At 29.8% G+C, this 16,559-nt stretch overlaps 1 protein-coding gene across 2 annotated transcripts in view; it reads right to left on the bottom strand.

Moving 5' to 3' along the window:
* Positions 1–8,044, bottom strand: part of LOC117183160 (beta-TrCP) — an 81,066-nt gene extending 73,022 nt beyond the window's left edge. The window contains exon 1 of one of the 2 annotated variants that reach the window (XM_033376384.1): positions 7,561–8,044. In XM_033376384.1, the coding sequence (XP_033232275.1) occupies positions 7,561–7,611 (51 nt within the window). In that variant the 5' untranslated portion in view covers positions 7,612–8,044. The remainder of the gene's footprint in view (positions 1–7,560) is intronic. The other variant, XM_033376382.1, reaches the window with a different exon arrangement.
* Between the last annotated feature and the right edge of the window lie 8,515 nt (positions 8,045–16,559).

Below are 16,559 nucleotides of genomic sequence, written 5' to 3'. Positions count from 1 at the left end.
TTCAATAAAATTTTACAAACCTTGGTCAAAGAATTTCACTATCATTTTCCGGCCTCAAAAAATTATTAATATTTTATAAGCAAACAAAATAAGCAGTGCTTTCATTCTTAGTTGTACAATTCTTAGGTCATTGGCTGGAAGACTGCATACTACTAATTGCAAATGTGAGGCCATGCTTTGTCGTAAATGAGACACGCGACAAAGCACCGATGGAATTCTAAGCAGCTTTGTCTAATCGTACCTTACACATTCACCGCCAAGAAATACGGTTAAGCAGCTTTGTTTTAGGCTTTAGTGTGCGAGATAAGATTTAGCTTCAACGTAAAATCTAATTTTATTTTCACAAACCTACTGTTCTCCAAGAGCATTTATACACTTTCAAAACGCACCAGACAATGTAATTTTTGTAATCAAATGCAAATGCAAGAAAACATAAAAAAGTATTTTCAAAAACTGATATTATTTCATAATCATTATAAATAATTACGTAGTATATAGAGCCTGTTTATAAAATAGAGTTGAAAAATTATGGAACAAAGTTTTTGAAGGAGAAACATGAAAGAGAAAAAGGAATAAGGAGTCCGAAGCACTTGTTACTAGAAAAATACGAAGTAGGTCTTAACGTTTTACGGTGAATGATCGCATTAGATATGGTTCTTATTACGTTTCCAGTGAAGTAACACTTTGTTTCTAACAGTTAAGAAACTGGGTGTCGTCTGGATTTTTTAGGTATAATAAGTTTGATTAATTATAAAAAGAAAATTACAAAATTTCTGTATGTAAAAATCGCAGTCTGACGTTTTTTTCATTAAATTACTAAAATTTTTGAAATTATTTTACAGATAGTAGCAGTAAGCTGAAGTTATTCAAAAAATATATATATATATAATGATTTTGGCCTACTTGAACTAAAACTTCTAGTTTCTTGACTATCCACAAAGTATACTTTACAAATACTTCGAAATTTTTAACGCTTTACAATTGAAAAATTCTTTTAAATTTGTTTTCTTATCAATTTAAGTTCGATCTACGTTTCTGCTTAACAAAAAATAAAGTTTCAAATTCTACAAAATGCAAAATGAAATGTTATCAAAATTTGCTTGTCCTTCGTATCATTCAAATTAACAAAAAAATTTCTTGACTCCAACTTTGGCTAAAATATTGTTTTACATATTTACAAATCAAGATAAGCGTTACAAGCCTATCTTAAAATTGGAAGACTTCCAACATAGAGGGCTTTTAATTTTATCTCATTAAAATTTTTAATGCAGGTAAATTTTTTATTTTTGAACTTTTTAAATCTAAACTTCAACAAATCATTCAAAATATCATTTTCAAATAGGCTGCGATTTAGAATAATATTTTTCGTAATAATTCAGTTCTACATTTAATTTCTACTTCATAATACAATGCTAAAATAGGTCATTGAAGTTACCATTTTCGAATAGGCCACATTGGTAAATCCCCGAAATATTATTTATCTGAAGCTGGATAAAAATGCTGAAAACATTTGACAAATAAAATGATCCGAAGACTGATTATTTTTTATCTAACTTCAGATAAATAATATCTCGGGGATTTACTGTGTATGATTATACCCGAATAAAAATCATTAGAGGCTTCATCTTAATAGTAGAAAAAAAGCCTTTAAGAACATTTTCTTTCCTGGATTGCAATATTTTTCCATGGTCTTTTGAAATAGAAAATTCGAATTCTGAAAAATGAAATTTTTTTATTCCTAGTAACTACAACTAAACTGCAATTTGAAACGCTGAAAGTGGAACTGTTTTGGATTTAACATTTTTTAAATAAAAGCTTTAAGAAATGTAATTACGAAATTTTCTTATTTAAACGCCTGATAATTTATACGTATAAAATGGACAGTTCAAAGATTTCTTCTAAAAGAATTTAAATTCATGCTACGATTTCCAATGATTTAAATTAAAACTAATCTTCCATTTCAACTCACGTTAATAAAAATCTAAAAAACGAAAAAAGTTTCTCTTCCAATCTCGAAAAAAAATTAAATAACAAAATATCTACCCTTTCACTCAAAATTAGAATTGTCAAAACCTAGACGCTTTTTTTATATCAATCATTTTAAGTAGAATTATTTATGTTTTAAGCCGAATCAAATCAATAATTGTTCAACTGTTATTTATACATTAGAATTCAACACTTTCACTTCAACAATGAAATTTCTTTAAATGGAACAGTTAAGATTGTGACGTTCAATGTTTAAATATAGCACTCTGAAATTTAAACGATTTTAGGCTTTCTATTTCAAGCAATTCAGTTTCAAATATTTGATCTATAATTCCTTATTTGGAAAATACTATGATATCTCACAAGGGATATCATTTTTTTATAGTTTAAATATTATTACTAAAACCCTGCAAATCTACGCTAAAAAGTGAAGGCCTAAAACGGAAAAATTTTTAAGTAAAGATTATAGAATTACGCTTTGTAAACTGAATGATTTCATAATTGAAAAAGTTAACAATTAAATTGAATACTAAAAGAAAAATTAAAATCGAACATTTGTGATGTTTTAAATGATTGGATAGATTGATCTTCTAAAAACTTATTAAATTCCCGGTCAAAAAAAGAAATTCACTGTCATTTTCCGTTCCAGTGGCCACCCTGATTTTCAAAATTCTTGGAGGCTTACAGGTTCGCCAGACTCTCCAGAAATAGTAAAAATTGTTCTTATTCAATCGCATCGTCATATTAAGTAAGCTATATGCTACTTCCTTTGGACAATTCCCACAGTAGACAATCATTGAAGTTCTCAAACTCCCATAACACTTCTCAACTGTTTGGAAACTCCAAGAAGCTTGAGTCATTAGTTCACCCAATGGCTCGAATGCATTATGTATTGCAGTGAAGCGTTATTTGCAGAATGCATACATACAAGCTAGTAAACAACGGAGGTTTGGCCTCTTTTATACAAAGTAAAGTTTGATGCGAATGCGAGCGTTTCAGCGGCACATAGTGGATATAAAATATTTTCACTTACTATTCGTTTAAAAAAAAAATGGTTTTTTTTTCCTCTAACAAATGTAACATAAAATACAATTTATTCATATTTTCCGTAATTTTCATAATCAAAACATGTCCCAAATCAATATTCTACTTGTATAGAACACAAAAACAAGTGATATTGATTTAAGATTTTCGTAGCATGAATCGTTAAAGAAAATTTGAAAATAGTATCAGCCACTTTCTAGTTTTCTAATTTCTAAACCTCACTTTTTATTTCATCCTAAATTATTGACTAGATTAAATTGGTACATATTTTTTATTCTGAAAATTAGGAAAAACATGAATAAATTGTTTTGGGTTGTTGCGCGATTTTGAATCGATTATTAAGTGAAAATAACTGATTGGGTAAGTTCTGGCTAGACAAATTGATAGGGTGAAGATTCCAATGTCTGCCCCTCGGTCTGGCCTACTTCTTGACGTGAATGTTTGAGTATGGGGGGTGGTAAACTGAAGAAAAACTCAGGCGTGGAAAAAAACTCGAGGGAAGAATAAAGTAGGACAATAAGGCGAAAAAAGTATATAAACATTGATTAAATGGTAAACTGCTTGCTGAGCTCTTGCTCTAATTCATCGATATTATTTTATCTTCTTGTAACGTGTCAGTTAAAATATTCAAAGAGCTTTAAAACAGCCTTTTATAAGGAAATGTCCTACCACACTTTTACGTGACCAACTCTTTTAAATCATGGTGTCCACTTTGAACACCTGAAAAATTTCAGGTCATTTCACGGTTCGCAAAGATGTTCCCCAGTCATTGAAATTAAAAATTTAAAACCCTTGAAGCTGAACATTTTTACATTTGGAGCAAACAAAACAAAACTGCAAAATAAAGCAGCCAAAATTGAACTTTTCCGAAATATAAACTTCCCAATTAATCTTTAAAAAATGTTCATTCCAAAACTTTGAATTCAATCGTTTAATAATGAACAAGTTATATAATGAAAAACCTTCTAATCTCGATAGGTTTCATTAGTAGGGCTTAAAGCAACAATCTCATAATTAAACATGAAAAATTATAAAGTATCAATTTTTTAAGGTTGAATTTTACAAGCTACATATCGTCACCTTTATCGTCGGTAAAAATTACCCTTTTTTTAATTTAGTCTCTTTCAGAATAAAAAGTTTTTGGTAACTACATATTTCACATCCCAAAAAGCTCTCAAAACAGGGGAAATGCGGCGATTTTCACGAAAATAGAGGAATAAATTGTCAGAAATAAAATTATATAGGTACCGTATTGAATTCAATATGAAATACTTTAAATTCCTGAGATTTCGAGTCGAAATATATTGCATTTTCAACCAAAAGAGATGAATTTTTAACCCGAAGACGAATTCTTCACCAAATTGTTGAGATTCCCAGTGAAAAGTTAACTGGTTTGGAAAACAGTTAACTTTAATAAAATATTTAAATTTCAAAAAAATAGTTGCAGTTTGAAACAAGAAATTGAATTTTTAATGAAAAAAGATTCAAAACGTAGCAGTTGCCTTTTATTATGTGCATGTATTGAAATTAAATTTAACCATTATTTTATAAACTTCAAGTTATTTTAGTGAAAATAAAACTAAATTCCTGATCTACATAAACATTCCCGGTTTCCCAGAAAAAAAACCAAGCCGAAAACATAATTTTCGAAATTCTCTGACTTTTCCCTGCCCAGTTATTCATTTTCCCTGAACATTAATATTCAAAGACCAGCATTTTAAGCTTCTTTATATAGAATCTTTTCTAAATGAAATAAAAAACTTTCAGATTGAAATTTAAAAACTTCAAAATTATTTATTTAAACTAAAAAAGATGAATTTTCAATCCAAAAGGACGAATTTTCAACAAAACAGTGAAATTTTCGATTACAAAAATTACCTTTTGCCAAAATATATAATTTTAAATATTAAAATTTAATAATTAATAATAATGATCATTAAATTTGAGAATACTTAAATAATTACATTTTCAACAAAATGGTTGAGTTTTCAACAACATGGTCCAATTTTTTAAACAAAAAACATTAAACTTTCACCAGAAACAGTTACAAAATTAATCTTTAACTAAACAGTTGCATTTGCAACTAAATAGTTTAATTTTAGAGCACCAGAAACGAATTTTCAACAAAATATTCAAATTTTCAAGCAGAGATGAATTTTCAACTAAAATGATAAATTTTGCAACCGAGTAGACGATTTATTAACAAATAAAGATTTTTCGGTCAAGGAAGTAAAAAAGTACATCCAAATTGTTGAACTTTCAAGCTGAAAGACATTTTTCTGTAAAACTGTAAAATTCACTCAAAATAGTTAAACGTTCAACCAAAGAAAATAATTTTCTACTAAGATAAAATTATGAATTTTAAACTGAAAAAGCAATATTTTCAGTTAAAAAAATTAAATTTCAAGCAAAAAAAAAACGAATTTTCAACTAAAATGATGAATCTTTAATAAAAAAATTTTAACAAATTGGTTCAACCTAAAAAAAATATTATTTGTGTACAAACAGTATAATAGTAGAGTTTTAATCAAACAAATAAAATTTTTAAATAAAAAACAGTTAATTTCCACCCAAAAAGACGAATTTTCAGAAATATAGTCGAATGGCCGCTAAACTTTAATTTTCAAAATTATCTTTTTTTTTACCAATAATATTCAAAGGCCAGAATCTTACTATTATAAAACTTGTAACATAAAATCTATTCTAAACGTAATAGAACAACCAAACTTTATATTGAAATTTTCAAATTTATTTATTTCAAACAAAAATTTTAATTTTCTATCCAAATGGAGAAATTTAAAAAAAAAAGTTGCATTATCAACCAAAATAATTAAATATTTAACCAAATAGTAGAATTTTCAATTAAATTTTTGAAATTTCATCACCAAAATACGAATTTTCAACGAAAAGTTAATTTTCTGTCAAAATAGTTGGATATCCAAACAAATAACAAATTTTTTAACAAGAAATATAATTGTCAGGAACAAGCAACTGCAAATATATATAGAAATAGAAATACAAGGTACACAAATGATGGAAAAATATATTATACCAGGGTGGCCGAAACTTTATTTTCAAAATTACTTAATTTTGCCCTTAGCAACTTATCATTTTTCCTGACAACTGACATTAAAAGACCAGAATCTTAATAGTATAAAAGTTTTAACATAGAATCTTTGATAAAAAGAATAAAACATCCAAATTTCAGATTAAAATATCAAATTTATTTATTTAAACCAAACAATTAAATTATCGAGCAAAATAATTAAATAATCATCCAAATAGTCGAGTTTTCAACCAAATAGCCAAATTTCTAAACAAAAAAGATTTCAGATAAATTTTTGAATACCAAAATATGATATAATATGAATTTTTGCCCGGGACAATTTTTCATTTTACCTGAACAATAATATTCAGATATTTTTAAAGACTTAATATTATAAGATTTTTAACATGGATTCGCTTATAAACCGAATACAACTATTTTAATTTCAAATTTATCTTACTTGACAGTTACTTAAAGTACTTCTTTATAGAAATTCCCTGACCTACAACCACCATGTGTAAATTTCATTGCTTAAACCGGTGAAAAATTCGAAAATGTAAATTTATGAACCACTCTAGTAAGCCTATTAGATAAAAATATTAATATTCTCAGGAATACGCTTCTCTTTCGGTACCTAGGAATGCCTTATCTGTTTATGAAGTGGTATTTAAAATTCGCGAACCTGAAAATACACTTATAAGATTAGATAATCTCATCATGTCAATACCACCTGATGTGTGGAAGTGTCACGAGGTATGAAAAATAACAAGGCTAAATTTAGAAGCAATATTTCCCATTAAAAAGGAAAGTAATAGAAATATTTTTCGCAGCTAGGGAAAGAAAGCTAAAAGAAATGAAATCTGATTGACTGTTAAGTTGCTCTAATCTTCTTTGATATAAATAAAATAAAGTATGATCTAGTGTATATTTTGCAAGATGCGACTGAACTCTAAAGTACTTTTCTTGATTGAAGAAAGTGTGAAATGAGTGGACGTTATCTTGTCTCAGTTCTCGATGAGCCGCGACTTAATATTCCTGGCGCACATTTCTAAATATAACACGAAAGACTGTTTTCAGACGGACGCTGACATTTAGTCGACATCCGTCTATCGGCATTATTATTGCAAAACTTGTGTTCTAAGTCGTTCAAGTTAGAGATTAACGTTTAAATGACTAAACGGGTTGAATTGAGAACAGTTGTGCACTCTACAGTCATCGTCAAGTGTCAAAAAGGCCAAAAACAAAAGAAGAATCATAACCTCCCACGCGATTTAGAAAAATGTGCTCTGGAATTTTGAAGCCGGAGTCGGAGGTTAGAGAAAAGTTTCGAGGGGAGAATGGTAAATGAGGGTTGGGGTTGGGAATGTTGGGATATTTTTGGAGACGGAGAGGAGAATTTGAGCTTAAGGGAATTCCTGGATTGTAACGAAACATAAGATGGCGGTAGGTTTAAGAAGAAAAAATATATTAGCTAGTTTGCGCACCTGCAAATTGCTTGAGTCCTCGTGTTTGGTGTCCGTCTCCATGTTGATCATTTTTTAAGCGGGTGGACCGCACAAGTGTCTTTATGCAGGATGATGCACCCGTTGATACTAATTTTGCGGAAACGGGATCAAATAAACGGGGGAAAAACACAAAACCGGACACACCACTGTTTGACTCGTTTGACTAAAGAACTCGACGACGGACGACGCTCACGGTCCTTCGCCATGCACAGGAAGTCGATGCAGCATTTCACCAACACAACAGATCGTAAATAACGGTCATTTACGTCATTTACGTGATGGGCGACGGCGCACTGGCCAGCTTTTGTGGAAAATACGTCACTTTTCCCGTTTCCAGAACGACCACGACGCGAAGAGTATCTCGTTTCTAGGAGAACTCTTGGAAAAATCCGCTCCTCATCGACATCACTCGAAATCGAGTCACAGCGAGTACACCAGAGTACACCCAAGTACACCGACCGTTCGTTGACCATGCACTGCACAATACCGACGATACCGACTCGACTCGTGACCAGTCGAAATGTACTTCGGAAATATCCCGTATGGAGGCGCTGAAACCTATCACATTTCTGCCGGCAAACTTTTGAAATTTGGATTTTAAATTAAATTGAAGTCAGTTGATGCTAATTCGATTAGCGTTGGACGCGGAAAGGGGAAGGAGCCTAACAGATTTTGGGCCGTAGGAGGGAGGAGGTAACGCAGAATCTGAGAATATACATGGAAAATATAAATGTAAACAAAAATTTTTTTAAGGGCGGTTGAAAAATTAAAATTAGTGATTATTTTCCAACTAAAGCATCTACATACATATTTTACACTCTTTGCCCTATTGCTCTCTTTTTCCTTTTTAATTAATTTTTCTTCTCCCTATTTTCAAAAAACTTATAATTTTTCTCGTTTTAAGGACCAAAATGTAATTTTTGGAATTAATAAAAGAATCGGCACAATTTTAAAATGAAAAATATATCAAGTTTATTAGAAGAGTGGATTGTATTTATATTACTTGGAATGGAGGGCTATTTACACTAAAAGTTTACATGTTTATACGACTGTGCTGACTCGATGGAACGAGCTGCATCGGCCAGATGTGATTTTTTAATGATATGAAAATCCAACTATTTTTCGCTGAAAGTTATTTCTTTTTAATTTCAAGGTCTACGACTATATGTTCAGTCGAGAATTCGTCTCTTTTGCATACAAATTTGACTATTTGGTTGAAAATTTAATTATTTTTTACTATATTTTTGTTTTAGATTTCATCTTCTTTGGTTGAAAATTTATATTTTAGAGTTGAAAGTGAATTCTTTTCAATAGAAAATTCTACTATCATATATAATCTAGTATTAATCTCTTGATAACAAATTCTACTATATTTGATTGAAAATTTAATTATTTGATTGAATCTTCGTTTTTACGTTGTTGTTGAAAATAAAGTTTTATCAACTTAAAAATTAACTAATCCATTTTTGGTTGAAGATTTATCATTTTTTTCGTTGAAAATTTAACTAATAATTTTTCATTGGGAATTCATCTTCGTGGTTGAGAATTTAACTACTTTATTGAAAGCTGAACTACTCTGTTAAAAACTTATTTTATTGGTGGAAGATTTATGAACTATTTTGTTGAAAATACGTTTTTTTTTGTTTGAAAATTAATTTTTTGACTCAAAATTTAACTGTTCAACTTTTTGATGAAAACTGATCGTATTTAGGGAAAAATTCAACTATTTTCTTGATAATTTATGCCTTTTGTTATTAATTCGTCTTGTTTGGAAGCAAATTAACTTTCATGCTTGAAAATTCAACTACTTGTTTAAAGTTGAACTGCTTTGTTGAAAATCGGTAAAAAATGATTTTTTGGTTTTTTGTGGAATAAAATATTTTGTTGGATATTCGACTTTTTTGTTGCACTCAAACGTTTTTTATTTAAAATAAAAATCTTTTTTTTTTGTTGAAATACGAACTTTTTTTTTTTTTAGAAATCGCACTCTTTAGTTTTGAAGATTCAACTATTTTTTTTACAAATCGAATATGTGTTGACATTTCTACCACAATTGTGCACAGACTTTTTGAAATTAAAGGTCAACGCATCGACAACTGTATTCAACACTTTTATATCAAATGTATTGTATTCTCATTTTTCGTTTCATCTGCCGGGTCGTTTTTCCAAGAACATTTTTTTGTATTTTCTTGCTGATCAACTTTTGTCTAAATTATTTTGTCGTACCTTGTGCAGTTTTTCAACAATTTAAATTTTTTATTGTTTCTTTTTATAAAAACAAAAACTACGCGTCCTATCATGAAATTATTAATTACAAGTTTGTAGCTCTTTTTTGGATGATCTCCTTTCTTTATTGATTTTTTCATAGCTTTGTGTCATTTGTCTAAAAATTAAAATTTAAAATTTTAATTTTTAAGATTAAAACCAAAATTGTACGTTTCATCAAAAAATAATTAATAACAAATTTGAAGCCTTTTTTGGGGTGAACAACTTTTGTCTAATTATTTTCTTCATTTAACTCTATTATATCAAAATGTATATTATATTTATTTATGTACTTTATTGTCTATTAATTTTCATTCTCAGCTACACGAACGAATGTATCATCTAAATAAATGTATATGATTATAATTAATAATATGCATTGATATTTAAACAAATGTATTTTTATTGTCTTGTTTTCATAAATTAAAAGAGTGCGCATGTTATACAAAAAAAAAACATTTTTTAATTCACATTTTATTCAACCTTCTTGTGTCGCTTTCACAAAAACATAAATTTGTTTATTTTGAATGTTATTTTATTCGCCTACAACAAAAACTACGAATCCTATCAAAAAGTGATTAATGAAAAACTTGCGCATCGTTTTTTGCGTGCACAAATCTTTGTCTATTCATCTTTTTTCGTAGCTTGTTTCGTTTGTCGAGAAATTTATATTTTCTATTTATAATGTTGTTTTTTATCAATAAAACAAAAACTACGCGTTCCTTTAAAATATGATTTATAACAAATGTATAGATCATTTTAGGGAGAACAACTTTAGTTTATTATTTTTTTTTCGTATCTTGCGTTGTTTTTCCAACAAATTTGTATTTTTTTTAATTTTTCCCCGTGTGAAAAAATTGAGGGTGTCCCCGTAGGGGCCCGCACGGAGTTCCCTCAAGCCTTGTGGTATACATGAGGGCAATCCAGGCGAGGACCCTCATGACAACGACATGCTAATCCATAGGGATCCAACATGGGATTCCCTCATGGATCCCTCATGGTTGCCATCATAAATCCCTCTTGGTTTTTTTTGCCAGTGCTGGCACCTGTACTGGCATATCTCCGGGATGATAAGGCTATTTTGTACTGGACTGTAAGTGTTGTGCCAACACTAGATATCGCTACTGGCGCAATACTGTCTCAATAGGAAATTCACAATGAACGCAGTACTGCGTCAATACTAACTAGTAACGTACGGCTATACTCTAACGATATGACAAAAAAGCTCAATTTGTCATTTGTACAAAAATTTAATTCGTTTTTTTTTAAATTTTGTTTTTTAACGAATAAATCAAAAAATACTCGTTATATCAAAAAGCTATTCATGAGAAATTTGAAGATCTATTTCGGGTGCATAATTTTTGTTTCATATCTTTTTTGGTATCTTGCATAGTTTGACCGAAAAATAAAAGTTTTTATTCTTCATTATTCTTTGTGCGATCAAAATTTGAATTTTCGGTCTTTTAAGGAAATTCAAAAAGTTGTTATGACAATCTTGTAGAGCTTTCAAAAAGAAACTTTTTTTTCTTTTGACTTTTTTTCATATCTTGCGCGTTGTTGGGCTTTAAAATGTCAAAGATGCTCTAACTTTTTGAATTTTTTATCCAAAATAGCTGGCTAACGAAATTGACCTTCAATTTCTAAATACCTTGTCCGATTTGATAATGTAAACAGTTTTATAAATGTACTTCAAAACAGTATTTAAAAAAAGATTTTTTTTAAAATTGCGAATATTAATAAATTACTTTCTGTATGTACAATTTGTGAATAACAATTGAATTTAGTGATTAATGTTAGAATAAAATTTTCCAGCTAGGTAATATCATAAACTTAACCGTCAAAGCATCTCTTCGAAAAAAACAACTATTTTCATCGCATTAATTAGTTAGTAGGTAAAGCTTTTTTTGTTGAAACGGATTATTGAGGGGTCCTGATAAAAATAAAAAATTTTCTAGAAATTCCACTAGGACGCGTCCTGGAAATATGTTTTTTAAAATGTCCCAATAATCCTTTTTGCCTATACTGACCCCGCCCCATTGTATTTTGGAGAAAAATGTTTAACTGACAAATCAAACTACAGACAAAAATATTTATGAAAAAATGTTCTGGATTTTAATTAAGAAACATGCAGTTTCAAGCAATTATTAAAAAAAAAAAGAATAACGTAAGCCCCAATAGATCATAAGTTATGTTATGTCAATACTGTTTCGTCCGCATTTGTACCGATATTTCCTTGATTCAATGCATCGTTGTCCGTGTACATAATTCTTATAATTTGTCCAAGAAAACGATTGTTAATTATTTTAGTTCAATAAAAAATTTAATTTTTTATTACAAATTGTTATTTCTGCATGGATGTCTGAAGGAAGTTTTCCCATTTGCATTGTGAATTTATTCTGATGCAACAATTGTAATGTTCTCAATTGTTATTAACAAATCATATGAGCAATTGCGTTATATTCTTATTTTAATCGTGAAAACATTCTTCTTTTTATAAAAGCATCCTACGATTAATTTTATGATATTACCTAGCTGAAAAATTTTATTTTAACATTAAACACTAAATTCAATTGTTATTCACAAATTATACATATAGAAAGTAATTTAATATGCGCCATTTTGAAAAAAAACTGTTTTTAAATACTATTTACATTTTATTACTACTTTTTTTTTAAATACAGTGCGAGATCACACAATCTGCAATAATCAGCTCAGTTGGTTATAGGCACTCGGATTTTACGTTAGAGGTCCGGGGTTCGATCCCAGAGCCGGTACCTCTGGACATTTTTCTATGTACCTATCCCGAGGTTCGGGTGGTTCGGCCTTAAGCTGTAGGTCTCCCTCTCATGCACTTGATTGTAACCCAGTCCGTGAATGATAGGGTAAAAACCAGGCTTTGTCCAATATGACAAATTAGACACACTTCTCTTATTACTTTACTTTATTGTATTACAAAAATGTGTCCGTGATTGATAATATATACTAAGACAGCCCCGTGAAGACTACTAAAAAAATCCAACTCTAAGAAAAAATGCCTTTTATTAAACTCGCAACTTCACTGATATAAGAACTCCCAGTTTATGATATTCCTAATATTGATGTCCTCAACAGTTTCTTTATGCGGGGACCCGCGAACCGAGAGAGAGAGAGAGAGAGGGTGCACAATCAAGCGTGACAAACAGCATAATGGCCGCACTGTCAGTGCATTTGTTGCACCAGTTTGCGTCATGCGTTCAAATCCAGCAAAAATAGTTCAAGCGGTTCTGTGCATTTACGTTTGAATTCCCCTGATTTAGGATTAAGGCCACTGCAAGCATTGCCCGAAACAGTTCTTATATCAGGAGTTTAGTGTATAACGAAAAGTTCTTGGGCCCCGAAAGAATCTGAAGTGTGGAATCAACTTCCCGTTTATAGCGAATCCCGCTTCATTATAACGAAAAGCTTTGCAATACTATATGATTTATTATTTCAAGATTTCAATGTATTATTTTAACATTAGGTCTTTATTAACACTGCAGTTCGAAACTACTACACTATAAAAAAAACTCTTAATTGTTTTGATAAACGCATCAATTCCACACAAAATTCACTGCACTTGGTGGGTAAAAAAAGAGAGGGGGGGGTCAGTGAAAGTAACCTTATGAATTCAGTTTAATGCGTTTCCTGATAATAAATTTGAACAAAGTACATTTCAATAAAGAGTAATAGCTTAATAAGTTTAATAATCACTTTCATATTTTAGACTTCACACTCTTTTCCCTGCCCCCTCTTTTCCCTGTTCCCCTATTTTCCTCTTTTTTAAAAAATTCTTTGTTCCCAGTGTTTTCGAAAAACTTTTCCTTTTTCCCCCTTTTTTTCGCTTTAATGTGAACTGTATTAATAGAATTCAATAATATTACTATGCAGCTATTTTAGTTTAAACTCCCTTTTCTTTGGTTGAAGATTCATCTCGTTTGTTGAAAATTCATATACAGTGGAACCCTTTAATAGCCCTCCCTTCTATAGCCCTTATTAAAATTGTGGCCGCGCCGCAGGTAGGTGTGACAGGAGCTGTGCAGGGTGCGCATGGTCTGCGCTTGACACTCATGTGAGCGCTCTGTATTTTATATTAGGTTACTTTGTGAGAAGTTGGAAATATTATTATGCCAATTTTATTTTCTTATACATAATTATTCATACTTAATTTGTATTGAAATATAAAGATTAGAATAATTTTTTAATTTGTACGAATTTGTCACTTCTTTTTTAGTCACAAAAGTTTGGATCTTTCTGAATATTGATTTTGCATGCGTTAGCAAAATTTTTTTGAAAATACAATCAAACTCTTCTGCAGCGCCAATTTTGGAACTGACGGCGGGTGGGACCTAACTCATTATAGCCCGCTCCGCTTTTGTTTGTTCACGCCTGAGTAATATTTTCATTATTTTAATATCTTTGTGTAGGGAAATGTTTTTTCTTCTTAAAATGAGTCTGGCGTAATGAAAAGTCTACTAAACATGAATTATCTCTTATATAAATGGAGCAATATATAAAAAAAAACATTAAAATTTGGGGTGAATTTTCTAATCTAAATAAATACCAAACATAGTTAAATATACCTTTAAAGTCAGTAAAATCATTATTAAACATATTTTCACTATCATATTTCATACGAACTTCTGATGGAAATAAATATTTACATTACATTCTTTTGCAACACTCATTGGTATTGTTTTGTCATGAAATAGAATAAATCGTCTGTAATTTTCCAAAAATGTGAGTGTAAATAACGATTTATATATAAAAAATGAAAAATAATATTACTCTGCACAAAATTAAATTATAAGTTAATTTTTTTCATTGATAAATACTAAATATTTAAAGTGTCCTGTCTCACCCCGTACGTGTCCCGCTCCGACCCAGGTGACCAGGCCCAGGGTGAGATGAGACAAAAGCAATACTTTTCAATTTATATTTTTTATTCATTGACCATATTTAATTCTATACCAAATTTAAACATAAAGGTTCAAAATATTAAAATAACAATTTGCATTGTAGTATTTTACAGCATATGACGAGTACTTTAAGGGCATGTGGGAAAATGATTTTAGCCGTATATATATATTCCACCTATTCTCGTAAAATGATAAATTTTAAAAAAATTCCCATACCAAACATACATAAAGAAATGATAAAATAACGTCTGTCTAGTATTTAAATTCGTTTCAATTATTATTTAACGAGTACAAAGGTGGAGTATATATGACTAAAAACACTTATCCTAGCACATGGCCTTAATAAATTGGGAAAATAAACTATCCCATTCTGCCCGGTCTCTCTTACATGATGCAACTCACCCTAAGAGTTTCCTTTGCAATATCTTCAGTAACAGTAAGTAGTACATCCACAAATGTAAACAAAGTAGCCAAAAAAGCACAAAATATTAATCGCATGGCTGTTTATGTTAAAAGACTTTTAATAACTGAATATTCCTCTAGATTGTAAAATGTGAACTAACAAATATTTACAGGTCCAGATAAAAAATTGTGTGATCAATTGATTATAGTCTTGTGAAAAATATTTACAATAGAAATACCGAGATTAATCCACAAATATATAAAACAAACTAATTAAATTTATTCACTAAACTTTTTTATGTACACAGCCAATGATAATCTTTGGTTTGATTTAAAAACGTGTTTTTGTCAAGTAGATTTAATGCTGTGAAAATTCATATTTTCCTCACACGAGAGTAATTCAAATAGAGTACGGTAAATATTTGTATTTGTCTTATTTTTTCATTTATAACGATTTATAAAATCGACGAAAATAGACCCAATGTTCATTCATGTTGCGAGTTTTAATGGATAAATCTAAGTGTCCCAAAGTAAAAATTGTTTAGGTTGAAGAGGAGGATTGTGTACAAAATAGTTACATTTTCTAACCCGAAAATGTGTAATTAAAAAAAATGCATTGAAAACCAAATTGTAGAATTAAAAAAAAAAAAATTAATTATGAACTAAAAGAATACGAATTTTTAACGAAATATTCAGTTACACTTTCAACAAAAGAAATAAATTTTCAACTGAAGTGATGAATCTTCATCCAAAAACAAAATGAATTTTGAATAAAGTAGTAATTTTAAAACAAAAATAGTTGATTCACCAAAAAAAGACGAATTTTCAACAAAATAGATAATTTTTCAATCCCAAAATATTAATGAAGAAAAAAAAGAATAATTTTCACCCAGGCAATTAAGTTTTCTACCAAAGAGATGAATTTTGAACCAAGAACATTCATTTTGTACGAAAAAGACAAATTTTTAACAAAATACATGAATTTTCAAGTAAAGGGAAAAAACCAGAAATCTGATCTACCCTACTGAACATTCCTATATAGGTTCCTATATAGGATCCTACATAGGATCCTATATAGGATTCTACATATAGGATCTAATATGTTTCACCTATAGGTGCCATCTATAGGAAAGGACATAGGATCCTGTATAAAACACTCCCTAATATGGTACCTAATGGTACCTAACTAATGGTACATTATGGTACCTAATGGTACGTAAGTCTCTAGGTGCTCCTGGAGGGCCAAAAAAACTTCTGTCCAGATGTAGGTGCCATAGAATAGTAAAACTGTGCAACTGGATATGGTACCATACATAGAAACATAAACATGCTCCTATATAGGATCCTATACAGGATCCTATGTCATTTCCTATGGGT

The sequence above is a fragment of the Belonocnema kinseyi genome, chromosome 2 (genome assembly GCF_010883055.1).
Source record: "Belonocnema kinseyi isolate 2016_QV_RU_SX_M_011 chromosome 2, B_treatae_v1, whole genome shotgun sequence".
NCBI lineage: Eukaryota > Metazoa > Arthropoda > Insecta > Hymenoptera > Cynipidae > Belonocnema > Belonocnema kinseyi.
This window is presented reverse-complemented; position numbering and strand designations above follow the sequence as displayed.